General features: G+C 38.5%; 2 protein-coding genes across 7 annotated transcripts in view; both read right to left on the bottom strand.

The window, feature by feature from the left end:
• The window catches only part of CSNK1D (casein kinase 1 delta), a 37,888-nt gene extending 27,040 nt beyond the window's left edge, over positions 1-10,848 (bottom strand). For 3 of the 5 annotated variants that reach the window (XR_006413718.1, XR_006413719.1, XM_044419947.1), the window contains exons 1-2: positions 6,798-7,062; positions 9-119 (exon numbers count right to left, since the gene is read on the bottom strand). Coding sequence is in view for 3 of the 5 variants with exons in the window: in XM_044419947.1 (XP_044275882.1) it covers positions 9-119; positions 6,798-6,873 (187 nt within the window). In the remaining 2 variants the exon portion in view is untranslated. Of the gene's footprint in view, positions 1-8; positions 120-6,797; positions 7,063-10,829 lie in introns of those variants that run through there. The other 2 variants (XM_044419949.1, XM_044419946.1) reach the window with 2 other exon arrangements.
• UTP18 (UTP18 small subunit processome component) lies at positions 102-25,874 on the bottom strand. 2 transcript variants are annotated; one of them, XR_006413717.1, is made up of 15 exons: positions 25,567-25,874; positions 23,265-23,398; positions 22,478-22,573; positions 21,684-21,763; positions 21,347-21,438; positions 20,415-20,540; positions 18,688-18,862; positions 17,815-17,915; positions 16,167-16,257; positions 15,594-15,717; positions 15,144-15,318; positions 12,773-12,915; positions 12,113-12,157; positions 10,830-10,877; positions 102-119 (listed from the first exon to the last, which is right to left on the bottom strand). XR_006413717.1 is itself a non-coding variant. In XM_044419943.1 (14 exons), the coding sequence occupies exons 1-13, from the start codon at positions 25,828-25,830 to the stop codon at positions 12,133-12,135; spliced, it is 1,626 nt and encodes a 541-aa protein (XP_044275878.1). In that variant the 5' UTR covers positions 25,831-25,874; the 3' UTR covers positions 10,782-10,877; positions 12,113-12,132. The 2 variants fall into 2 exon arrangements, 1 of the variants encoding a protein (XP_044275878.1); XM_044419943.1 differs by lacking the exon at positions 102-119 and having other exon boundaries at positions 10,782-10,877.
• Positions 25,875-26,241: the final 367 nt, after the last annotated feature.

Below are 26,241 nucleotides of genomic sequence, written 5' to 3' on the forward strand. Positions count from 1 at the left end.
CTGCTTACCTCCACCCTGCATCATCTTGTAAATCTTGCTCTCTATATGAAGTTGAGGATGTTTGGTTTTCACACATTCCAACTTGATGGCAACCTCTTCTCCAGCAGCTATATCAGTACCTAAAAGAAAAAAAAAATGGAACTCAGTGTCATAATAGAAGACAGTCAAAACTGAATTGACCTCAATAACTGCTACTGATCCAAGGCTTATCTAGCCTAGAATCCAGCATCACACAGTTATTAGAAGCACATAGTTCACAGGACCTGCAGAGTACAGATGCACAGTGAATCCTACACAAAGAGACAAAAAGGGTGCATCTATAGTGATTATTGGGATAACAACATGATGCCCCTCAGATACTTTTGCCCACAGTTCCCATCAGCCTCAACCAACCTGGCCAATGATGACCAATTACAGCAACTGGGTGCAACTGGTTCAGGACTCCAATTTGTGAAAATGAAAAGCTACTGTTGTAATTTTGCTTGACTGAATCAAATTAAAATCAATTAAATTTTACTAATTTTAGTACTTTATTAAATTTATCTTTATATACTTTCTTATATACTTCTTTAAGGGCTGTCAAACTAATTAGGAAAATTATCCAGTTCTATTATTCAAGTATTTGTTAAAATTAATAAATGATTTTGGAATACAGACATGGAAAGTGCAGACTGAAAACCATGATTTATAAGCTTTTTGCAGAATAGGAGTTCAAAATGTATTACAGAAACAGATCAATTACAGGCAAAGTTAGTTCATCTTAAGCCTCACTAATTTTAATGGGACTTCAGTTCAACTAAGTTTGTCTGGATCCAAGTAATTATTGCTACATTAATTAAAAGAAACTAACAATGAAAAATGACCTTGGAAAAAGGCAACCCCACGTCACTTCACTTGCATGGGAAGGTGCCATAATCAATTCATAAGAGCTCTGGGGACTATGAAGATAGTCCCAGTTGTTTGGATCCTGACCAGACTATTTGTTTAACTAAATCTAAAACAGATTAAATGATAGACATATAAAGCTAATGAAAAGGAAGTATAAGAACACAAAAGCAGCCATGACAGGTCAGAATAAGGCCTAACCAGTCCAGTGTTCTGTTTGCACAGTGACCAAGTAGCTGCCTGTGCAGAACCCACAAGCAGGTTTTGAATGAAACTGTACCCTCCCAGTTGTGCTACCCTGCAACTGGTGTACATAAACATACAGTCTCTGATACTGGAGGCCATATGCAGTCATACAGATTAGTAGCCACTGCTAGCTCTATTCTCCGTGAATCTGAAAGAGCTTCTGAATATTCTCCTGTCATAACAGAAGGTTCTGACACAGGGAGGCTTATGACATATTTTTAACATTTATAGATTGCCCTATAGCCCAGAAAGTTCTCTGGGCTGTTTACGATAAAATATAGTAATATCAACGGCAGCTACAACAATTGGCCCCACCAATTATTATAGATTGCTCAGCAGAGAACACAATGACCTGGTTCACAAATAAGGTTAATGTGTCATTCTACCCAGCATTTGTCTAGCTGTTGATTGAACATATGATGGACTTTTTCTTAATCCTAGAGTTGCTGTTTCACTCCTCCTTTGACTGCTCCCTGCCTATATACCAATTAAATTTGTAGCATGATTGTACCGGCATAGAGAGTGACTTCTTTAAAAAAAAATTTGGCTCCCCCTCTGTAGCCTGGCAAAACAATTCAGAGTTTACAACTCAACAATTTTCTTTTTGAGTTGCTCCAGGTTAGGAAACCATGGTATGTTAGTGCAGCTGGGTTCACACATCACAAAAACCCAAAATTCCACAATAAGTTAGTTTCATCAATCATGGGTGTTATATGCAAACCAGTTCAATCACTAAGGTCACTTTAGGCACACCTTGACCATATGACTAATTTTGAAAAGTAAAATTAATTTCCACTCTACATCACTTGAAAAGCAGCTTAAGCTTTTCTGAATGTACTTTCATGGTTAGATATTGCAGTGATACATTTTATGTTTTCAATCAATATAATCTGCATTCATACAGTGGCACTTTTACATTACCTACTCTATGCACATTCAAATCTACTGATTTCTGCAGGAGAGTTAGCACCTCGTTAGTTCTAGTTCAACAAAATCATTCTTAAATAAAACGGGCCATGTCCCATTATTTTATCTACTGTGTGCAAGTCAGTCATTAGATTGCAATTAACAGTTTCATATGGGTTTTCAATTACTCAATTTCCCAGTATTCACTAAGGATACAATCCTATTGATTATACTCTTGATGCTCATAAGATCCTGAACTCAGAGGTTTACAAGATCCCAGTGCAGAGTGGCAGAAACTATCTCTGCCTCCCTCTCTGCATTTCAGCTAGTTGGCCACTTATCTCCTGCAACCTCTCTGAGGTTGTTTTTCTGTGGAGAAAAAGCCAACATGGTTCTTTCCATGCCAGCTGAGATGGGACGAGGATTGGAGGTATATTCTCAGCTCTGCAGTTAGAAATCTGTCTCTGATCTCAGATCAGGGAATCCAAAAGACCCTATGGCTCACAGATGGCATCACAGGATTGCTCTCTAAGTTGTTTTGCTTTTGTTTGCAATGCAGTACACTCTTTCGTAACATAATCATGTGCAAATGATGTTCTAGACCCAAGTCAAAGGAAAAAGAATGCCAGGACCTTTGGATGATAAATAAAATAAACCCTATGTTCTGTCTTTTCCAAGCCCAGAAATTAATCAAGTTGGAAGAGGCTGGAGCAGACCACAAACGACAGCTGAGTCCATGGGTGCTCTAGAGTGCAAGTAACTTGTTAACTATGCAATAGGTTTGCATATAACAACTCACTACAGTATGCCCTTGTCATGGCTTTAATATTGTAAAGGTGCTGGCTGCCACAATGGGAAACTCCACCCATAATGGATCCTTGTTACATGTGACCCAGGCCTAAGGCATGCAATAAACTCAATCATTCCTTTAGATTCAGGCCCTGATTTAATCAAGATTTCCGGTTTTAAGACACTTGTCAGTCATGAAGCATGTTCCTCTGTAGGAGATTTCCACAATGTTTAGCACTAAAAATGTACACAGATCTTTTAAGATTTTAATTTTATCTTTTAATTTAATGAAGTTATATGCTGCTACAATAGCCCATATCCAGATTCTCTGCACAACTCACAATATAAAAAGGGTTATTTAAGGTTGTAGTTTATTTACTTATTTGTTAGGGTATGTAGGCATACTTTTGCATATATATTCACTAAGACAACCCTATTTAACATCTCTTGTATTAAGTCTTCCATCCTGTATATGTACAATGCTCTAAAAAAAGTGATCCGTAAAGGATCACTCATTTAATTGCATATTCTCAGTTGAAACATTCTCAAATTAAATATTAAGTCCACCAAGCAAAACCACATACATAAATAATGTATTTTTATTCACTTAACATGGAAAGTCCAACTGCAACAATACACATATTCTTAGTGACTGGGCAGAATTTCATAAGTCTTAAGAAAACAGAAGCTGACTGAAGGTCAGGTTTTGGGAAATACTTTGGCATTAAGTAACAGATTACAAGAAAGGTTTCTCCATTTCTAAATGATGTTGTTGGCTAGCATTTAGAACTGATGCACAAAGCTGAATGCTACTCGATTCACAGCTTGTTATAGTAGCAAGTGCTTTTTAAAAATACTGGCAAAAATAACTTGCACATGAAAGCTTTGAAAACCCACACCATCCAAAAATTTGGATTACAATGCATTTTATGTGAAGTTTAAGTAGATAATTCAGTCTAAAACAATATGAAGAATTAACAACAAGGCACAGCCCCTAAACACATCTGCCAAATTTCAGATACAGACTTGAATTTTACAGCTCTACAGAATGATTCTAGGTGGTTCTACTCAGAAGTTCACAGGTACCCATGGAGTTCACAGGTAAGTGGGTATAGGACTGTATTGTTAATGACTTCAGAATTTCCCATCAGATGTTTACATTGTGCATACAGCAGAAGCATTGCTGCTGAGAAAATTCCATAATCTCCTCTGTGGAAACAGAACTTTACTATGGATTTTCTGAGAGCCTTCCATCCTGCTTCAAACAACAAATGTCAGCTGATCTCCAGAACATGTTAAAGTCATACACCTACATATCAGTTGATACAAATGAACAGCAATGGGACCTATATTTCAATGTAATAATTCTCTCTTAGTATACATTTATTTCAGTTAAAATGGCATTCTTCAATACCATTGCTGGAAAGGCAAAATTGGGAGTAGCGAACATATGAATCTTTAAAATACATACGGTAGCAGAAGCATTCTTGTATCAATTTAATGTATTTCTCAAAATTTCATAGGAAATCTCATACTACTGGAATTACATTTACTTGATTGAAATTGTTCTGCTTCCTATAAGAGCAATCAACTCTTGAGAAGGTCCTTTATGCATTTTAATCAATTAGGAATCTAATTCAGACACTAGGAATAACTTTAACTCAGGTAATAAAAACAACCCTGTTAGAGAAACTAGAAGTAGCACCTTAAGATGAGTAAGGGAGGCAGGCAGCCAATCTTAGCCAATTAATTTCACTGAAGGGAAATTTCTCCCATCTCTATTAATGTGACATCTTTCTTAGTTCTATAAAGTGGAAGTAAAGGAGGAAGGGATGTCAACAGTCCTGAAACTGAGATACAAAACTGGTGGTGTGATCTCATGAAAAGCTCTGGATGGAATTAATTTTAGTAAGCAAGACTACTGCTGTCGGGCAACTGCTGAAACATACTGGTGCCAAGCTTACACACATTACAGGCAATCATATTAAGAAGTTTGTTAATCATATATATGAAATTAGTAGCATATGCATGACTAGCAACTGTGCAAGCTTAAAAAATAAAAAATAATGTGAATATTCTCAGTTTTACATTTGTGTGAAGATAATGTATCAAAGACATTGTCTCCATTATGGTACATAATTTTCAGAAAAAAATAAGCAAATTAAATGCTCTTCCTCATGAATTAGAAAACCCAGGATGGTGTAAACTAGTGTTCTGCAACAGCAAGGGATTGGACCCAGTGGTCTTCTAGGCCCCCGTCAACTCTACTATTCTATGATTCTTATTAGATAGCCAAATTGGCTATGAAATTAGGAACAAGAATATTAATAAAAGTCCTCTCTGACGCTATACAAAGTTTCCCAACCTGCCCAACAACTTTAATTATAGGTGGAGCTGCAATAGATTGACAGTTCTTTCTCCTGCTGTACTGGAAACACGCCCTTTTTCAGAGCTCCAGAACCACTACATCATAACCCTCAAATGAGCAATGATAATCTATGGCATGAAGCAAGGGGAAACTCTTAAAAGCAGTTGGAATACTTAGAGATTTCTAGTTCAAAATTAGGAAAAACATCACCTAATAAAAAAACTTGATCATTGTATTTCCAAAATCTTTTGAATCAGACTTCTAATCCTGGTTAAGGTATACTGAAATATTGATTGTTTAAAACCCTCTCCAAAAGAGAACTAATAACAAGTAACTTTGCATATTATTTAATGTTATTACTCATCTCATACAAAACAATGTACTGGAGCAAACTCATGGGGAACTTGGTATCCTTTCATTTAACAAGAAATATTAGATTTCACAAAAGGATTCACCGCTCCTCACATGTATACATTAGTGTATTTTTAAACACAAGAGCTCAGACTGGGATTGACTGACATCCTTGTGCAGTAGCATGCATAGTCAGCAATCCTATTACAGGCATTCAAGTGCATACTGCAATGCACAGGCATAAGCCATTGCAGGATTGAACCCTGAACTATTTGCCAGCATCATTTTCGGCCATCAGGCATTTTTCCAGCTTACCTTTCATAAATTCTTTCCAACTGAAAGGAAACACCCAGGCTAGCTTACAACATACAAAATGCAATAGAAAATCTACATCTACCCTCTGGGTGTATGAAAGATTTATTACCAAATATGTAAGTTAGCAGGCCTCTGAGTCAGATTCACAATCATACACCTAGCTAGGTGACTAGGTTGAAAATAACTGGGTATGTCTTTCTTCTATAAATTAACACTAAGGTATACTTTAATGCAAAGTTAACATTATTCTTTTTTTTTAATCATGGCAGGTATGACAAGCAACAAAAGGAGTTAGTTTACAAAATAACCTTAGATCTAAGCCACAATCTTTTGAAAACTATACTACTTCCTGGAGGCCTCACCACAAGCACAGTTCCATCCTCGTACAATTTTCTGTCCATGGACAGCTGGTATAGTCCCAAGACTCAGACTCTGGTATCAGGTATCAGAACCGGCCAAACCGTTCGTCTCCATAACGTCTTGTAGCCAGGTTTTTTTCCAAACCAAGCCAGCAAGAGAGGATGGGGGAAGGCAAGCAGCGACTTGCCCAAGGTCACAAAAGGAAGTTACTGGACACTACTGTGGATTCCAGTTTTCATTTCCCCCCAGTGAGAACTAAAGCTATAGTCGTAAACATGTTTGCCTGGAAGTAACTCCCACTGCAATATGTGGGTCTTTCCTCAGGGTAAACATGCTGTAATAGCGCGGCCGAGCATACCACCATTTCGGTCGATTATCGTGCTTGATGCGGCTCTTGGGCGTTCCTCTGACACCTCAAAGGAACAGATTCAGTCCGTTGGGAGAGCTCGACCAAAAGGCCCCATCAAGACGCAGAGTAAATTCACGTCTCTCCCTGAAAAGAGTCGCCCTCCTACCGCAGCCCCCAAAGCCGGGGTCCCCGAAACGCTTGCTTCATGCCAGAGCAGCGCCTCCTCACCGAGGTAAATGTCCCCGAAGGAGCCGCTCCCGATCTTTCGGCCAAGCCGGTACCGGTTCCCGACTCTCAACTCCATCGAGGCAGCTCGATTGGACCCAACCCAGTCGTGAGGACCCTGACTCAGAGCAGGGGAATGCCAGCGACCATCGCGCCCTTAGAGCCGTCTCTCGACACCGGAGGGGTTCGGGGGCGACAGCGCACCCCGGGCGGGGAGGATGGACGCAGATTCCCCGAGACCCGGATCCCCCCTGAGCTGAGCTAAGTCCAAGCCGCCATATTATGTGACCTCACTTCCTTGGCAACAGGGGGTGGAGCCTGAGACGGAGGCGCATCCCTCTGATTGAAAGCTGGATCCAGGGACGGGTCCCGGGCCGAGGCCCGACCGCCTCGTCCCCACAACCACCTCAGGACTACTACTGCTGCTGGCAGGAGCCGCCTGGACCTTTCTGGCGCTTCGTTAATCACTTGCAGTCCGATATAGCTTGGTAGCGGGCGGCATCTAGCATGAGCCAAAGCGGCCATTGCCCCATAGGCAGGCTCAGTAGATTTTGTTCAAGAGTGCGCGGTTGCGCCGCCCTCCTAAGTTGTGAGGAAGTTCATAAATAGCCAGGCTTCTTCAGGCTAATAGTCGAATCTCCATCACAGTACTCTCTCATTTAAAAAGTTTAAAATGTTGACAAGCCCCATACGCGTTCTGATGATACTGTGACTTAGTTCACACATAACATAATGGCGCATACTCAATTCATACTGTAATTATGTGCAAATGAGTTTCGTGCGTAAAAGAATTTCAAACCGGTTAAGCTAATGGTGTGCTGTCAGAGGCCTTGTTAAGTTAGGGTATCCAAGGTACTTTAGGAGTTATCCTGACCGTTCCAAACAATTTTAATTTATCATGGTGATAAATTTAGCTGTATCATATTTCAAATGCTCTATTTTAGCTGGAGATAAGAAGTCAATCCACATGGAAAAGAGAGCTTCCTCATTTCTCACACTCACTCAGCCAGAGCTGTCAGTGTTCTGAACATCAAATGGCAATTTTTGCACAATATATTTGAACGTTATTGGGCTACTAGGCCTTGCCATCTGTCCACTTCCTTTGAACATAATTCTTATCAAGAGCATATTTCACAAATCCACTTGGCCAAAAATAAACCAAAAAATTCACATGTAGTGATACTCAAGTGATTCATATTTTTCAATAGCCATGGTCTATTTCACAGACTTGTACCATAAAGCAATTGGTTTCACATTGAATTCAGTCAAAATGCTTGATAATGGAAATTTCCATCTGTAATCTTGTTAATTAACATATTTTTAAAATCTGATCCTATTTTGGGCAATTCTCCCTCAACCAGCTGCCCCATATCCCCCCTTCATTATGTTCAGGAACACCTCCCTCACTATTCAAAGGTTCTTTGTGAGCTGTGGGGGGAAAAGCTAAGAAAGTTTTATGTCTTACTGAGCTTGCATTATAAAGCAATTACAAAATAACATTTACAAGGCTTATCAAGTTAATTTTCTTATCTTTCTTTTAAAATATACTTAGAAAACACTAAGTAGATTATAACTTTATTAGGCTGTGAATCACACTGATTTCAAAGGTATACTCGGAATATGAACAAAATATTCGATGTATTTTGTACATTAATAACAAAGGACAATTTTTCCTTTGTTATGGGCATATTTTATAATTGATTTGACTGCAATTTTTATTTGGATTTTTTAAACTGTGGATACATGCATATGAGTGTATGGATATTTTGAAAGATTCTTTATTTCAATGGCCCAAAGGAAGATGCAACTTAAACATGTGTTTAGTTTCCTATTTATCTTGGTAATGTTGGTAATTTTCCATTTTTGCTGGTTTTTTCAGCTTGATGAGACTGTGAAATATAGGCTAAAATACTTCAAATTGCTTCGACTTAGATTCACTATTTGAAACCATGTTTTGCATTCTTTAGTTAAGCAGCAGTACATAGGATAATGCTGCAGAATTATGAGCTAATATTGCATATTGGGTTTTAACTAATTCAGACAACTTTACTACTGCTGGGAACATTTAACTGCACTTGAAAAATAAGGCTTTAAAAGATGCTTTCAGCCTATTATAAGGAATAAAGTATCCACCAGTGACCACTTGGGGCCAGTATGACACCATTGCTATTGAGCACAGGAGACTGACTTGGAAATTTAATACTTTTTACTGTCCACATTATACAAAATATCACAGATTTATGAAATTCTCAGTATATGGAAGAGAAACTCAGTTTACCCCATGAGGGAAAGCAAGTAGTCTAGGCCCAAGCATGTATTATTGGAACAGACTAATACTCGATTCCTGCATTTGGTTTCAAACACTGGTGATGCCATTCCAAATTATTTGACCTCTATATCTGGTTCTCAGAAATGTGCTATGTGTAGCAGTAGATACCGCATTCTTTTGGCTACAATGCATAGGCAGCCTGTTCTCTGTGAACGTGCCTAATCCAGATACCTGATGTCAAAGAGTACTTCCATGCACGGTCAAACAGTACTGTCTAAACAATGGGTACCCAACCTTTTGACTTCTCTGGGCCACATTGGAAGAAGAGAAATTGTTTTGGGTCACACATGAAAGCTGATGAGCCAAAAAGTCTGCGGATTATTTTCCTGATATCCATCACCACAGAGAAACAAAAGTCTTCACATAATAATCCTAACTATACAGTACCCTATTTGGAGAGTATTTAAAATCGAGCAGAAAAGAGGGCAACATAAATCTAGTGGGATATTTGAAACTGTATTTGAGAAACTAATGCATCAATATCTGATTCTATGGAAGTAGTCGTAATTCTCAGTGAGTTCTCAAGGTGCTCATCGGATATTTTGGTTCTAATTTTACTCTTAGTTGCTCACAAATGTAGGTACTGCCAAAAAGCGAAGACATGAATAAGGCATGATTGTGAAGCGAGGAATATTTGTCTCTGGCAAGATAGGACATATAAAAGTCCATGATCAATTTTTTCTTTAAGCTGAATATCAGATTGCAGCTCTATGCATTCCATTTGAAAACTGGCAGGTAACATTTATGTCAACTGAAAATGGAGTTGCAAATACACCAAGATGGTGATTATTTTCCCAGAAATCGTGAAATCTTTTTTCAAATTCTTGTATCAATTAAAAAAGCAAGGCTGCATGTTTCACCGTTCACTTAACTGTGTTTAGCCAACATGTCAAAATGTATAAAATTGTTTGCAATGGTAGGTTGAAATATTGATAATAGGTGCTTTTCACTCGTCAAGTCACCGTGAGCACATGTAATGTATGATGGTGTCAATTCAACTGTCTGTACTTGGAAGACAACACATTGGAAGCTGTACACCACCATAAAACTGAACCTATGAATGTGTACAAATAGCAAGAACATGTGTACATTTATTTTGTGACATTGCGACATGATGTTGTTGTCTACAAAGTTCACGCTAGTGAACTGTGCAAGCAAGTTACAAAAAAAAGTTTTAAGTACGTTTACAATTTTGTGTTGGCCTGCATTCACAGCCATCCTGGGCTGCATGCAGCCCGCGGGCTGGACACCCCTGGTCTAGACTACTGAACTTTAGTGAATATAAATTCTAGCATTTTTTGTGAAAGGAAAAATGCTATTTAAGCACATTTAACTAAATTCCACTGAAGATCAACTACTTCAGACTGCAAGGGAGGGATGTTTGTGTGTACTGAATGTTCCATCTGGAGAAAATTTCTGTACAGAAAAGGAGCATGATAAAAAAGGACAACGCTAAAACTATTTTCTCCAACATACTTTTGCCTCTCTCCTTCACCCAGGCCAATCTGTAGTATTATATGTCTATCCCACCTTTTCCCAAGACTTCATGCAGTCCAGATGGTTGCCCCACTTGACATAATCATACAGAAAAGTTAACACATTCCAGAATTGTGTTTTTATATAGATCAGTGATGCAGCAGAAAAATATTGGAGACCAATTTCTGTAAGTTACCAAAAATAATATGTATTGATACTCATGTACATACATATAAAAACATCAAGGCAATTCACAGAAAAGTCCACGTTAACACCATCTGTAGAAAGAAATGTAAGAGCAGTAGTCAGCATATTTTCCCTTTTAAAAGTGTTATCTCTCTTAATATATAATTGTGCATAACCTTAACAAGTCATTGAAGTAACTGACAGCACTGAATGTCTATCATTTAAATTTCACATTTAATCTTTTCTACAAAAGGTAAACAAATCCACTTGGATCAAGATAAAATGCATGTTTTACCCACTTTGTGCAATGCAATCCTACGTATGTATACTCAGAACTAAGTTCTAGCAGGTTCATTGGGTCTTTTCACCAAGAATCTGTAACCTAGGTACACCTGTGTGATCAAGTTTCCTTTCTTCAAATTTAAGTTTCAGTGACTCCACAGCAAAGTTAGGTCAATTTGAACACCTTTACAGGATTTGCAGTAGCTTTAGTTTACCATGCGGTCCTCTTCTTGCCCAGAGGCAAGAAAAGCTGTTGTGCAGCAACAGGTATGAAGCCTGCAGGAAAGTCTAGGTGTAGACAGCAGCCTTCACACGCAACCGAAGTTGCTCCCTGATGGTTTAGCATGGGAAGTTTTCTGTATATTGATGAAACAGAAGATTAAAAGCTTTGATCTCATATTCATGGAACTGATGGGTACTGCTGCATCCAGTTAATACCTTTCTGCTGATGAAAGGCTCTTAAATCCAGCAAAGGTATAGAAATTTTGCAGCCTTTGAGTTACCTCTCCAATTGCACCAATACACCTTCCCAACACATTGGTGGAGATCAGGAATAGTACAGGAGAAGAATTGTTAACACACATGCTTTATCATGCTGCCAGAAGCCTCTGTTGGTGGAGGAGTACCAAGTGGATATAAAGAACTCTCATTGGAGAGTATGGTCAAATAGAGCAAGATTAGTTAACCACCCAGACAGCCTCAGCTATTGGGCAAATATGTAAGATTATATGTCATGTTTTAACATGACACATAGCTGAATACTGTCTACTAATGACACAATTCTAAAATGAATACTTGTACAATATATATGGCCACCTGAGTGCTCTGCCAACTATCTGTATTTTAAAATTTATTTTCCTGTACAAGATGAGGGAACATGCTCTTTATGGGGGCTCCCAAATTCACTAAAAATTAGAGAACTTAACATTGTTATACCATCAACCATCTGATGAAAATGTCTTTGTTCTTAGGACAAGGGGAAAAAACATTTAAGCTCTTGAGCCAGCAATTCCCCTATAGTACTTCTGGTTCAGTTGATATTTACCTCACTCTAAAGCAACCAGTTTAGAAGTCCGAGTAATGTTTCAGCCTGCAAAGTAAAAACAGAATTAATACATAAGGGTTTAGGAGCTATTCTCACCCTATGTTACACACCAGTTTGTTCCCGTTCTTTAACATACATTAGTTATAAGCTATTTTATGAAAAAGATTCTTAGATTTTCATCTACCAAAAAAAGTTTTATTTTAAAATGTTAAAAAGCAAGCAAAAAATGTACAAGTCCTCAGATAATACACGGAAAGTGTAAGCATCCTTATATAAACTTCTAAAAAGGGGTGAAACCTAGCCAGAGTTACTATGTATTAAGGTTGTAATCCTATGAACCATTAGGTGCACTTAAGCACATTGCTTTGGTTGTTCGGTATGCCTAGCTGCCTATATTCAGCCTGTTATTCATTTAAATAGTAAGGATTTAATAACATACTTTGCTCTCACATTATTTGCTTAATCTTAGCTAAAACATTATGCAATTGCTGGAAATCCATTCATTTCTTCTCTTACCCCCCACTATCCCAAAAACATGATACAACTTGATTTGATTTAGTATGATTAGGTATTAAAAGCAATGACAGTAGCATGCTACAAATCTGCAGCAATCTCTGAGTTAAGAGCGGTATGTTTACAGCAGTACAACCTGATACATACCTGTACAATAATGCTTTGCCTTTACTATTTGCTATTGAAAAATATCCACTTCTTGGAGAAAAATCCATGGAATTAGCCAAGTATATTAGCTTTCTTCTGAATACAGGAAAATTTGAGAATACAGTAAGTGAAGGAAGGTGGACCTATTAAGAAAAATGAAACAAAGCAGTCAAATAAGTTGAGGTGAAGGAAGAGTGAGAGCACAATTGAGTATCGTATATGCCACCCTCTTTCAAACATTAATCTTTACAGCTTCTCTCCTAGCTATGATCTTACTCTGAAGAGCTCCTTAAGCAAAATTTTGTATATGCCCATTAAGGTTTTTTCAGTCTCCCTCCTGCAGTTATCTGTATAGCATCACAAGCTTTTAATATACCCCATAGGCTGCTTTCAGAGTTTTGTTTCATCCGTGGTAGCATCTCCAAAGCAGGGTTCTGCTCAGAATGGTCCTGCTGGTGGAAAGGAGAGCTGATTTGATCTTACATCTCCTAATGCTACCTTTGCCACTGGTTCCATAAGACTTTTCCTTTGGAGCAAGTTTTCCGGAGTTAAAGGGAAGGGAGAAATGGAAAAATAACAAAAACATCTTCTCCCATTTTGCCAGTGGGATTCTTCCAATGAATTAGAGACCTTCTATGGATGGAGGGACCCCTTCCATTGGTGAGACACCTATTCTGGATCTAACCTGAAATTCAAGTCTGTAAAGATGATTATTTATGTAATAAGCTAGCAACAGGAAAGACAAATCAGTTGAGATGATGTTTTCACACTATAAGAACTTTGAAAGAGAAAACTTTTTTAAAGTTCCTATAATGGGAAAACATTACCTCAAGCAGTAACAGGCACTTTGATGTCTCTACGGCTCTGGTATTTATTCTTATTTCCAAAAAGAATATCCCAACTCAAGTCATCCTCTCTATACAATCCGCACACAGCTTCTATGTATGGAAGAGCCAAGACTATGTTCCTGGTCTCAGTTAAGACACACTACATCATAACTACTGAAGCGGCTAGTGGCTATAGAATATTCAAATCTGCTAAGCGCTCAGGATGAAAGTGCCAGCACTACAATGTGAATTAAAAAATAACACTTTCTAAGGGGCAATGATCAACAAGACCACGAGCAAAAACATCAGAAAAGTATCCAGTTAAAAGAGAAACTGCATGCTGTATGCTGGGTTGGAGGCTGAGGAAACGGATAACAACAAAGGTTTCCTTTAGATATCATTCCATTCTAGAATGCTGAAGAAGAATGCTATGATGGAATTACTAGGATCTGAAGGCAAGGAAGAGAACTTTGACAATGCAAATATGGATCAGGGAACCAAGAAATCTATCACTGAACATAATCACTACTTTGGCTACTTGTTCCTTGTTATGAGTTAGTTCAATCTGGTACAGAAAGATCGGTTGAACTTGAATCTAGCAGGAAGAAAGTAAACGTCTTTCTGAAGTTTTAAAATTGGAAAAAATTTAAGGCCAGATGTGCAAGCAGCTGAAATTCTTACTTTAAGAGGATATATATGCAGCCATTGGTTTCCTGTCCACATGCTTTTAAATTTTACTTTACTAAGAACTGGTTCAGGAACTTTTACATGCAGGTCCACAAAAGGAATTTATTGAACCCTTGGCAGCCTGCTGCAATGAGTTTTTATTTGGCATTTTAAGGATAAAATTGCTTGTAATCTGCTTGGATGTCACACTTCCTGTAGTACTGCCTTTGGAGGTGTCCAGTGCACTGTCTGGTCCATCTTTGTGGGATGAGTTTTTGCCTTTATAGGCCAAACGATGTGGACAAAATGCTTGCCCAAGTCCAGCCTACCACAAGCTTTGTTCGATCCTTGCCCGTCATGGTTTTGACTAGGACATAAAGCCCTAAATGGCTTAGGGAGCTCCTTACTCCAAGCATCCCTGCTTGTTTAAGATCATCAATGGAGGCCTTTCCCCACAGATTCTTCTTCCTAGGGAGGTTAAGGGGAAGGTTATGAGGACCTTTTCTGTTGTGGCACCCCAACTGTGGAACACCTTACCATCAGAGATTTTTCAGGTGCCTCCTTTATTGAGTTTTAGGCACCTGACAAAAACTTCTCTTCCAATGCACCTCTGACACTATTTACATTATTCATAATGACAGCACTCATTTTAACTTTAATATTATTAATTTTATTAATGTACTGTTTTGTCTGATTGTATATATGGTGTTTTATTTTGTTTCTGTATTACAATATTTAACTGAATTATTTTATTAATATTGTTGGCATTTTATTGTAATGGCTGCTGAGAAAGCATAATGTCAAATGGGCGGCTTTTATAAAAATGTAGTAATAAATAAGAACCACCAAACTCTCTCTGAACAAGAAAACATTCTTACCAGCTTCACTGCATCGTCAACTTGATTGGAAGCCATTGCCAATATTTCAGTGGTGGGATTGAAGGATAAGGATGTAGCAGCTGTGACCAAGTTCATTATAGCTTTAAGAGGTTTAGGACTAGTTTCTTTGAGACAATCATCATGGGCATATACATTCACAACTCCAGAACTGGATCTGGAAAGAACAACAGTAGAGTATTAGCATTGTGGAAGCAAAGCAAATACAGAGAGCTACAGCACACTGTAGTGCAAGATCAAATGCTTATCCACAGCTATTGAGAGCTACAGCACACTGATACGACCTTTTAATGACACAATTATAAACTTGGACATTTTGAAGAGCTTGGAACTTGAATTCAAGTGCCTGCAACTGCTTAGGTAACAGACTGAGAAGTTTTTCTGGTAGCTTATGCAAATATGGGTCAAATACTTGGCTAGGCTTCCACTTACCCACATGCCACATATTGGCTGTTTTTGGAAATGGCAATAGACGTACCACGAAGACAACCTTCATCAGTAAACCTATTCAGACACCGCCTACTTTTCACATCCCATATGAAGACTTCACCCTCACCTGAGAAACAGACATATAAGGCATTAGCAAAAGCAATATGTTACTTTTAGACATCAAAATGCTGGATTTAGAAAAGTCTGCTAAACTATGAGTGCTATGAAGGCATGATAAAATAGTAGCTCTACCACTTTAAGTAATAAAGTTTTAAATAATAATTATGTTCTCGTTGGATGTTTTTAATAAAAGCACTGACAAGTAAACTCTATGATGCAAAGGGTCAAAGCCACTGTTGTTGCATTTTATAGGAATTTGATCTGGATTGTAAATATTACTGTATAATTTTACATTTTAATGCACGCTAATATAGGCACTCATGTACTAATATAGTACATAACCAGTTCATACTACAACAGCAGCAGCAGCAGCAGCAATAGACATCAGACTGTCCTTTTTCTGAACAATGCATACCTTCAACCAGTCATTCTGCATATCAAGTGTGAAAGCCTTACCCGAATGTGTGTAAATTCTGCTGCCGTCTTGAGAAAATGATGATACTACAGCCCTCCCATTTATTTTCATGCTTCCAATGAGCTCCTTCGTCTATGAGAGATGCATAATAGTTAGTAACACCAAGGGGTTACATTAAAAAAAAAGAATAATCTCATTAATGAGGTGTGCCCTTCTGCAATGAGGGACAGATATTACGGCTACACAAAAACAAACATTTGATTGGCCCAATGTGTTTCATAATATATATCCTGGACACTTTAAAAGCACACCATATTCTTGCTCTTGGTTCCCCATTTTCTTCATTACTGGTGTCTCCCCTCTCATTTCTTTTCCTGCTGTAACCCCAACCTTACTACTGGTTTATTCAGAAGCTGCAGTTTATGCAAAATGCAGCAGCTACACTAAAAACTGGGACTAGGTTTGAACATAACAGTTCTAGTCCATTTGTACTGGGTGTCTGTATGTGCCCAAGCCTGATACAAGGTGTTGGTGTTATGAAGCCTTACATGGCTTGGAAATCAGAATATCTGACAGAGCACATCTCCCAGTGTAACCTTACTTAGACATGACAATCAATATCTGAAGTCCTCCTTGGTGTGCTGCCTTCAACAAATGCTTGGAAGGTGGCAACCAGGAAGAGGGTTTTCCTAGTGATGGCCCCCTGAGTGTGAAAAGGTCTTCCCACTGAAGCTTAACTGGCACCAACTACAGTAAAACCTTGGATTGCGAGCATAATTCATTCCGGAAACATGCTTGTAATTCAAAGCACTTGTATATCAAGGCAAATTTCCCCATAAGGTTCAATGTAAATAAGTTTAATCCATTCTGTAACTTTTTTAATCAGAAAAATTTCAAGCGGGTATGCTCGGGGGAGGGGGGGAGACGGGTGATTGCGATCATGGGCGCACTCGGGGGGGAAGCAGGTCTGATCGCGGGCGGAGATGATGCTGTACTCACACTCACAGCGAGAGAGAAAAAACAGTGCTCAGTTGTGACGTAACATTCGGCAGGCAAAGCGAGCATAATACTTGTACTGCAAGACATCACTCGTTTATCAAGTTAAAATTTAGAAAAACTTTTTGCTCTTCTTGCAAAACACTTGCAGACCAAGTTACTTGCAATCCAAAGTTTTACTGTATATTGTTTTTTTGGTGCCAGGTTAAAATTGCCCTCTTCTCCAAGGCATTTGACAGACTGTATTTTGTACTAAAAACTGTCTAAATGTTTAAATTGGGTTAAAATATAGTACTTATAGAGACTTTATGCCATTATTTTATCATGGTTTATGTTTATATGAACTGTTCTAAACTGCTTAGAGAGCTTCAACTATTGGGAGGTATAGAAATTAATTAATCTTATTTATTCATTAAATGAAGACGTTTACCACACCTTATTCAAAAGTTGATAAACAAAATGGCTATCGGACATGCTATCTGGATTTAACAAATCCTAATCAAGAGTTCCACAGATCATCAACCCCATGAACTATCCATTTGATTAAGTTTAAAACCTCAGCATCACATTAATTTTAGAGTGTTAATATCAACTAGTGTTCATTCTAAAAATAATGCAACAGGCTGCCTGCAGAATTGCACTGCTGTCTGAACTACAACTGCTTCTTTCCAGACATTTGAAGCAACATTTTACCTTCATTGTTAACAAATGCAGGTAGCCTGATGTTCCATTCAGGAGGAGGAAAGTACCATCTGGAGATACTTCAAATTTTCTGATGAACTTCTCCTCTAAACCTTTAAATTCAAAGAAAAGAATGTGATATATTGTTTCAGCATACAAAGGATTAATTTCCATAAGTAACGCCTACTCTATCAGCATAATCCTATGCATGTCTACTCAGAAATAAGCCCCCTGAGCTCAATAGGGTTTGCTCCATTCCAGGTAAGTATGAATAGGATTTCAGTCTAACATATGCCAAATCATCTGTGGCAAATACTTATAAAGGGACTTTTGATTTTATAGTATGAGAAGGATATTGAGTTAAGCTTGTTTATAGTTTAAAGGAGCTTTTAAAAATTGGAAAGAGATTTCACAGGGACTCTGAGAATATTTCATGGGGTACTTTTATAAGTTGAATTTTTAAACTGTTGAAGAGAATAAACAGTTCAGTCCTTTGTCCTGTCTATATAGATGCCATAGTTGCAAAGATACAGAGATATGTACATGCAGTTTGAGTCAACAGATTGGCTTATTAGCCACCTAAACAATGTATTCTCAAGGTGGATATATCCTGTCTTGCACACCTGAACTTCCTGATATCATAAATGCTATTTACTGAGGGTGGGATACAGAAGCTGCTTCTGCAGTTCCCAGAGCCCATCTAATCTACAGAAAACATTCATCTGAACTAGTTATTTAACAGAAGCAGACATGTAATAACAAGATAAAATACCTGCCTAAGTACTTGTGTCTACTTTTGAAAAAATAAAATTATAATCTTGAAGTTTAACAGATCTTGTACACATTCCATTTTAAGCAGAACATAAAGAGCAGTTAAAACCTCACCTCTGATATGGTTTACAGGAATAATCTTTCCACCCATCATGTCATATATATAGAACAGCTTACTGCGAATGCTTGTGGCTATAACCTGCTCGCCATCTGCACTGAAACGTGCCTTGTAGATTGGGAAATCTTCCAAATGAATGCTCTGTATCTTTGGATTAGAGACACCATCCACCTTTAAAGAGAAAAAATGCCAAGATGAAAAAGGAAAGCATGTGACTGTTTAGGATGATTTATAAATGCAAAGATAAACAGCTAGTACCACCTTTCCCTAAACTTAAGTACCTGATTAAAGAAATCTTAGCCTTGTAATAAACACACTGCATCCTTCCCCAATATAATGACTGCAGGTCACAACCTGGCTCATGCATGGGACTGCTACTGCCTGCTCTAGCAGATGCAGCTTCAAAAGAACACAATCTTTTCTGCTTCTGTGCAAACAATATTGAGTTCCTACTTGCCTCCTTGCATGTGCTTGGGGTCATGGATAGTCCTAAGTTTTATGAATTACATGCTGCTTTCATTTCATATACATAGGCATCAGTTCCAGTAACAGTATACAGTAATGGGGTTTTTCCAGGAAAATTAGAACTGGAGCATTGTCCAATGCTCCAAATAACAATCTGTGATTTAACATGCTTGAGTCATGTTTCCTCCCCAAATCACATTCTCCCTGAATGAGCACATACAACTTCATTTTTAATAAAAGGAACTAGGCATATAACAGCTGTTGTTTGTGTGTAGTACAAATGTTTCAGAATTTTTCAACAGCTACAACATATCTGAATTGAAAATTTTAAGGAGGAACAAATTAAATCAACCACAAAATTTAGCTTAAATGTTACATTGTCACATTCAAGGCTTTGTGAAAACTTATTGTACAATTGTAAAAATGTAACTACAGTAGCATATAATTCCTGATGATTGCTTAAATATAACAATGTGACCTGAAGCAATAAACTGTTTCTGAGGATATATACCTGAGCGAGCTAATGTACATTATATTAAACGTTAAAATTCTTTTGCTGGAATTAACAATACTTCAAGGTTTGCTCACTCTCTGCACTGTTTATTGGTTTCACTTCAAGTTGAGAAAAAAATCTAATTGAGAAATAATTGAACATTCTGCTTCACTAAAGGATGGGTGTGGGTTTGGAGTCATAGGCTGGGCAGGAAGTTGCTGCTGTACACGTGTCCTGCTTGTGAGATATTACAAGTGACTGGTTGGCCACCATATGAACAGAATGTTGAACTAAATGTATCCTTGGTCTGATCCAGCAAGACTCTTATGTTCTTAAGTGAAACAAACAGCAATCAATCTTAGTTTCAGTTTCCCTTCAGTTTGTTATTCAAGAATATTAGCAATAGAGGACAAAAACAAACAAACAAAAAAAAAAACCATGCATAAGTCTGGTCCAGACCCAACCAGGAGCCAACCACACTATGCATGGGAAGAAGTTGTCATACCACATTTTTCAGTTCCCTCATGGACAATGAAGCTCTAAGATTTACTTACTTAAAAATCAAATTATAGTTGTTTCTATCCTATATTGAGTCTATCATAATTAATTCAAATACAACAGTCTAAACAACTACCGATAAATCAAAGTGTTATGGTGTAGAAAATGTTCCATTTTGGAAAAATTTCTGCCTCATTTCACTTAGCATGCTGGGAGGAAGGCAAAGCAGAAACTATTATATCTTACATAAACAAAATTGTTTCTCACCTGGAACAGTGAGACACACCGATCAAGTCCAGCTGTCATAATGACTTGAGCAGAAGGATGAAATTGTACAGTTGTCAGTTTTGCATCTGACTGACGTTCATTATTCGCATGTAAACAGTTTTTCATCTAAAAGGCATTGGAATATATATGGTCACTATAAAACTCTACAATGCATGGAATATAACGTATAGAATTTAATATATAATACAATCTTGACAAACCAGAATGCATAAAAATGCAAAATCTAAGAACTAACACTTCATTACTGGAATATATTCCGGTTAAGTTGCTACTAGTTCAGCCAACTGAATAGGTGATACTTAGTAGCATACGATACCATGCACAGTTCTTCCACTTCCTATTTCATAGAACATATTACTGATCCTAATGCATAGAAATAGACATTCACAGACTAAATGCATCAAGAACATAAAACAACTTTATTATTTGAACATTTTGGTGGAGTTTTTATTTAAAGAATTTTAAACTTGCTCTTTAGCAAAGAAAAAAAGCTTCTAGAGCAGTTTACAAGATCATAATAAAACAGTCTATGCCTTCAGGTTTTCAATCTAAAAGAAATGACACAACAGGAAAAGAGACTGAGAAGAAGGTTAAGAAGCAGTGTCTTAGCTGCATGGAAGAAACTGAAAATATAGCCTTTCACAGAACATGACAACGTAACGGCAGTTGCTGAATCTCTGCTTTCAGATAAATTTTTCTTTACTTTTAAAAGTTCCCCATAACTATATCGTAAGACAAATTTGCTGACAAAGTACGAAAATGCTGTCAACTGTATTGTATGAAGCCTTTTCCTATAAAAGGTCTCCTCTCCCTGAAATTCAACTCAGCTGCACCAAAGTCTATGATTTCCCCTATTATTAACTTGACTTTGACAGCAATTATGTACATGAAAATGGAGCAGAATTTTTTACCTGTAAAATGCCTCTGGGTAGAGAATCTGACATGGTCACAAAATTGCCTGTTTTGCATAATAGATCATCATCTTCATCATCTTCACTGTCCTCTTAAAAGAATAAACATTGAATATTGCATTTATTTTATCTTTGCTTAGAATTATTAACATGTAGCCATAATGATGTGCAATATCAAAATGATAAATACATGGCAAGTCAAGATGTCAGAAGTCTTCAGTGTGTTTATGCAGAAATTAAGTCCCACTGAGACTGCTTTATCTAACAATACTTCCCTAACAAGTGTGTACAATATTTCACTTTAATTACTTCACAGTATAGAAAACCACTCATGTACCTTCATTTTTTCTTTTTCTTACTTTCTTCTGTATGTCCCTCTGTGCCCAAGAAGGGGTTGCTCCCATTGCCCTCTGAAATCTAAGAAAGAAATTGCATTTCCTCTACAATTATTATGAAATTGCAGCTTTATTAAACAAGTAAATCAAAATCTCATCATGAATGTTAATATAAATAGCATGTGCTAGTCAAAGTTGAAGGTTGGCAAGCAGTGGGGTAAGCATTACATGGTAGCTGATAAGAAATACAAAGCAAGCAGTGGATAGAGTCTGTCTTGCTCATTCCTTCCATGTCTTCTGATCCCTTCTAGTTAAACATACAGCACCCGAGATGCAGGAGTAGCAGTCAACTACGTAAACAAAGAACCATGGAATAAACAGCATTCTCCCTTTCTCATCACACTCTCAAGCCTCTGAAGCGTCAAAGTGAATATTTTAAAAGTGTACCCTAATCATTTTGGAATACATTGTCCTTCCTCTTCTGCTTGTTCCTGAAACTCTCTCTTTACTTCTTAAATGAGCTTTCACTATATTAGCAAATACAGATATAATAGTGTTGTTTCTATGTTTTGTACATAATTACATACAGAAGTTTAGAAGTACAATATAATTTACAAATTGTCCATGGAGAAAGCAAGCATAGTCAGGGAACTTCTGAGATGAATTAATTAAAATTTAAACATAAATAATTTTTGTATTAAAGCAGGTATGTGAAGTCGTAATTCAAATGAATAATCTTTAGAAATATACCGCCCTAAATATACTTCCCTGTTCCTATATTACTACTAAAACTTACTGTTCCTGAAGTCTTATTTGAAGCCTCTTTTTGGTAAGCTTCTTTTCTGCATCACTTTTCATCATGTTTTTTCGATATCGATGGGTCATATCGATTCTAGAACAAAGTCATATACAATATGCAGTTCTTTAAAAGCATTCATTTAACTGTGATCATTTTACAAATGTGATTGAGTATGTCACTTAGATTTTTACCATGCAATGGCATCTAAGCCATACTGTGGCATATCCCAGGCTTCCCCAATCTGGTGCCCTACAGATGTGTTGGATTACAACTAGTCACCCAACCAGCAGGTTGGAGAAACTATAATAAATTACATACTGGCGTTAATGGTTAGAGTATTGGACTAAGGTCAGAAACACACACACTCAATTCATCTGTGAAGGTTACCACATGACTTGAGCTACCTACCTACAGCATAAAAAGGGTAAAAAGAGTAGGAAAGACCCCATAAGCCATCATGAATTTATTGCAGAAAAGGCAAAATATACATGAAATAAGTAAATCAGTATTTTGTAAGCACCTGTCAATGTATGCAATCCAGTTAATACACAAAATTTCATTTGATCAGCAACAAGGCCCTAGGAGTTCTAAACCTTTTAAGAGGTCAAATGCATTTTTTTTTAATATAAGAGAAACTAGTTGATAGATAAACCACTTTTACACCCCAAGGTAAGCATGTTAATGTGGATACAAGACTGATAAGAGTTCTACACGACTTGATTAGAAATGCAGTGTTATGTACCCCCTTGAATTCACAAGGCAATTTATTATGAATACTGCTTACATTTCCTCCATTTCATCCTCTTCATCCACCCACACAGGCTTTTTAGATGAAAGAGAGTTGTCTTCTGTTTCACTTTCCACTTCTGAGTCACCAGACTCTCTTTCAAGAAGGTCTCCACTGACAGCATCACTAACCTTAAGAAAAATAAAAATCAGAAGAGCAGTAGAAAGGTTTAACTGTTCCGTAAAATCCCACAATGGTGTGATTCCCAACTATTTATCAGAAAAGATGACAGGAGAGAACTGACATGTTTGGTTTTAGCCATGCTGCTGCTGAAATCCAGAAAGAGTTCTCCTATCTCAATGTGTGCAGGTACTTCTTAATGAAGAGCAAGGAAGGGACTGTTGCCCTATAAAAGCCATCTGATAAGTAGTGCAGGTGCCAACTGCCCTGGACTGTGCCAGTGCAGGCTAATCCTTTTGTCAGGAATCCTGACTCGATTTGGCAATAGAAAGGAGCAAATTTAAAAAGCAATAAATTTGGTCATCACTTGAGGAATGGAAGGGCTTACAACTTTGCAAAAACCTGCATTTTTTTCCAACACCCACAGCTCAATGTGAATTTCATTTCTTGAGGGGACTGTTCTACAAAGCATTTTCAGCAATGGAAATAACTACATAATTACTGAAAACCTAAGAGTCATTAACTATGGTTTTGAAGTCTGAGAGGGCATTCTTCTTTTCTTAATATAATACCAGCTGCTGAATAAAAGGGCTATAAAACCCTTGCTTATAGGCCTTATTAAGATGTGGGAAGGTGGCATGGTTGCTGCTACTTAAAAAAAGTTCCCAATAAAAGATCAAAACATTGATAATATTACAGCTAGTTAGCTAGTTTGACTCTCAGCCTGTCCAATAACTTGTAGAAGGCATTATCCATCAGGATTGCACTGTACAAAATGATATTTAATGATAGATTCAAATTTAATATGAAACAGATGAAGTCTCCACACAGACTGGGCGTTACTCACTGCAGAACTAAGACAGAGGCAACTCTGAGAATGCAGTTCCACTCTCCAGGAACTGACATCTCTGAAGATGAGCTGCTACACTTTCAATTAAATTTCAGCTTTGTTTTACATAAATCATACTTGTGTGAACCACAGCTCATACATTTCTACATCCTGAGAGTTGCACCCTAAATGCTCATCAGCCCCCACACTAAGAGGCTTATGAACAACCTAGCCAGTGCAGGAGGAGCAGTGGCCTGCATTTTTACTAGACACACATTACAGGTCTAAAGAAAATGTTGGGGAGTGAGGGCAGAAATGAGGGGAGTGGAGAGCCCTCTAGATAGTGCATATCCTCATCTTTACCACACTACCTACCATAGCGCCCTGTTATGCCTCTCCTCTGAGGATGCATTACTGATCTCATAGAAGTAGCTGGCTTTCCGAGCCAGGCGTGGTGTGGGAGGAGAGCAGGAGTTCTGCTTCCCAGCTCCAAAGTGGGAGAATACTATCTTCAACATCAGAGCTAGGAATCTGAACTATATTCTGGTGTTTCAGATATGAAGGGCCCTAGGATTGCTTCCTTAAGTGATTGGCATTGCTCAGCCCTTGAAAATTAATATTGTTTCTGGAACATCACACCACTTAAACTATTAACAGACTGTAACAGAACCCAATACAGATCTTGCCTCTTCCGGGATGATGATTAGTCTCCACTCCCCCAACTCAATTCACACTTATGATGTGTGGCATGGTTCTCTGCATTTGCAAATGTTAAGACAGATCTGAGGTACTGAAGCCAACACAAATTCATCAAAATTATTCTTCACCGCTTTCGCTTTGTATTTGTTCACTGGAATATGTTACCATATTAAAGTACCAAGACCTCATCTCACCGCCTCCTGTAACGTTTTTAAACAAACTGAAACAGTAGATTATCTGTATATGCCAAACCCTTAAGCATAGTTACATTCAATGTTAGCTCAAATACATTCATTCGATGGGTCTACTCTAAGTAGGCCAAAAGTGGATAACCCAACGCCCATCTGTCTTACCATTTGATTGAATCCAAAACTGAGCAAGAAGAATAGCCTGAGGTTATCTTTATCTATTTTCTGGCAGCAGCTGCACCCACGTCCTCTGAATATTCACCACTAAACCTCTTATGAGGCTTTCCCCCTCTTCCCAACAAAGCGAAACTCCTGGCCATACATGACAGGCAAAATCCGCTCTCTTGGCTGGTGGGAAGACCCATACCCGCTACGTCCTGGGAGACAGTTGTGCCATTTAGTCAGTCCTCAGCCCGCGCGCGCGTCCGAGCCCCTGGGGGCAAGAGAGGCTCCCGCTCAGTACCTGCGCGGATGAGCCTCGCAAACGCTCCAGCAAGTCCCCTCCATCGTCCACGTCTCCAAAGACGAGCTCCTCCAGGCCACGCTCCGCCGCGGGCGTCTCCGCCAGAAGAGCCAAGTGCTGAGCCCGCCGGACCTTCTCCTTCTGCTCCCTGACGGCAGCCCTGCGGCCATCTTCGTCCGCGGCCTCCTCCGACCACCCTTTTCCCGCTCGGGGCCGCTTTCGCCCCGGCGACGTGCCACGCCGAGCTCGAGCCTTGGTCTCCATGCGCTCCCCGCCTCCGGGCCCCAAACAGGAAACGGAAAGGAGGCCGAGGCCGACCCCGCCTACCTCTCTACCTGACCCGGAACTCTCCTTTACATTCGGAAATGGGGAGAGAGGGGCACAGGCGCACGTGTGGACGCTTGCTGTTAATAGCGTGTCGCGGAGTTAATAAAGCTACGGGGATGCCACTGCATTGTAAAGAAATAGCACAAAGCCCCATAGAGGTGCGGGGCTAGATCAGCCCTTCTGCGGTGGGCTCCCGCCCGCATATGGCTGCGATCACGTAGAGACCAGAAACATCTGCTCTGCGCTACTGTTTTCCTCCTCTATGGCTCTGCCCTATTTCCCTTGAGAAGCATCCTCACGTGACGCCTCGTCTCTCTTTCACATGACCTCAATTTTTCAATTGATTCC

Source organism: Varanus komodoensis, unplaced genomic scaffold (assembly GCF_004798865.1).
Source record: "Varanus komodoensis strain SLA01 unplaced genomic scaffold, ASM479886v1 scaffold11, whole genome shotgun sequence".
Taxonomy (NCBI): domain Eukaryota; kingdom Metazoa; phylum Chordata; class Lepidosauria; order Squamata; family Varanidae; genus Varanus; species Varanus komodoensis.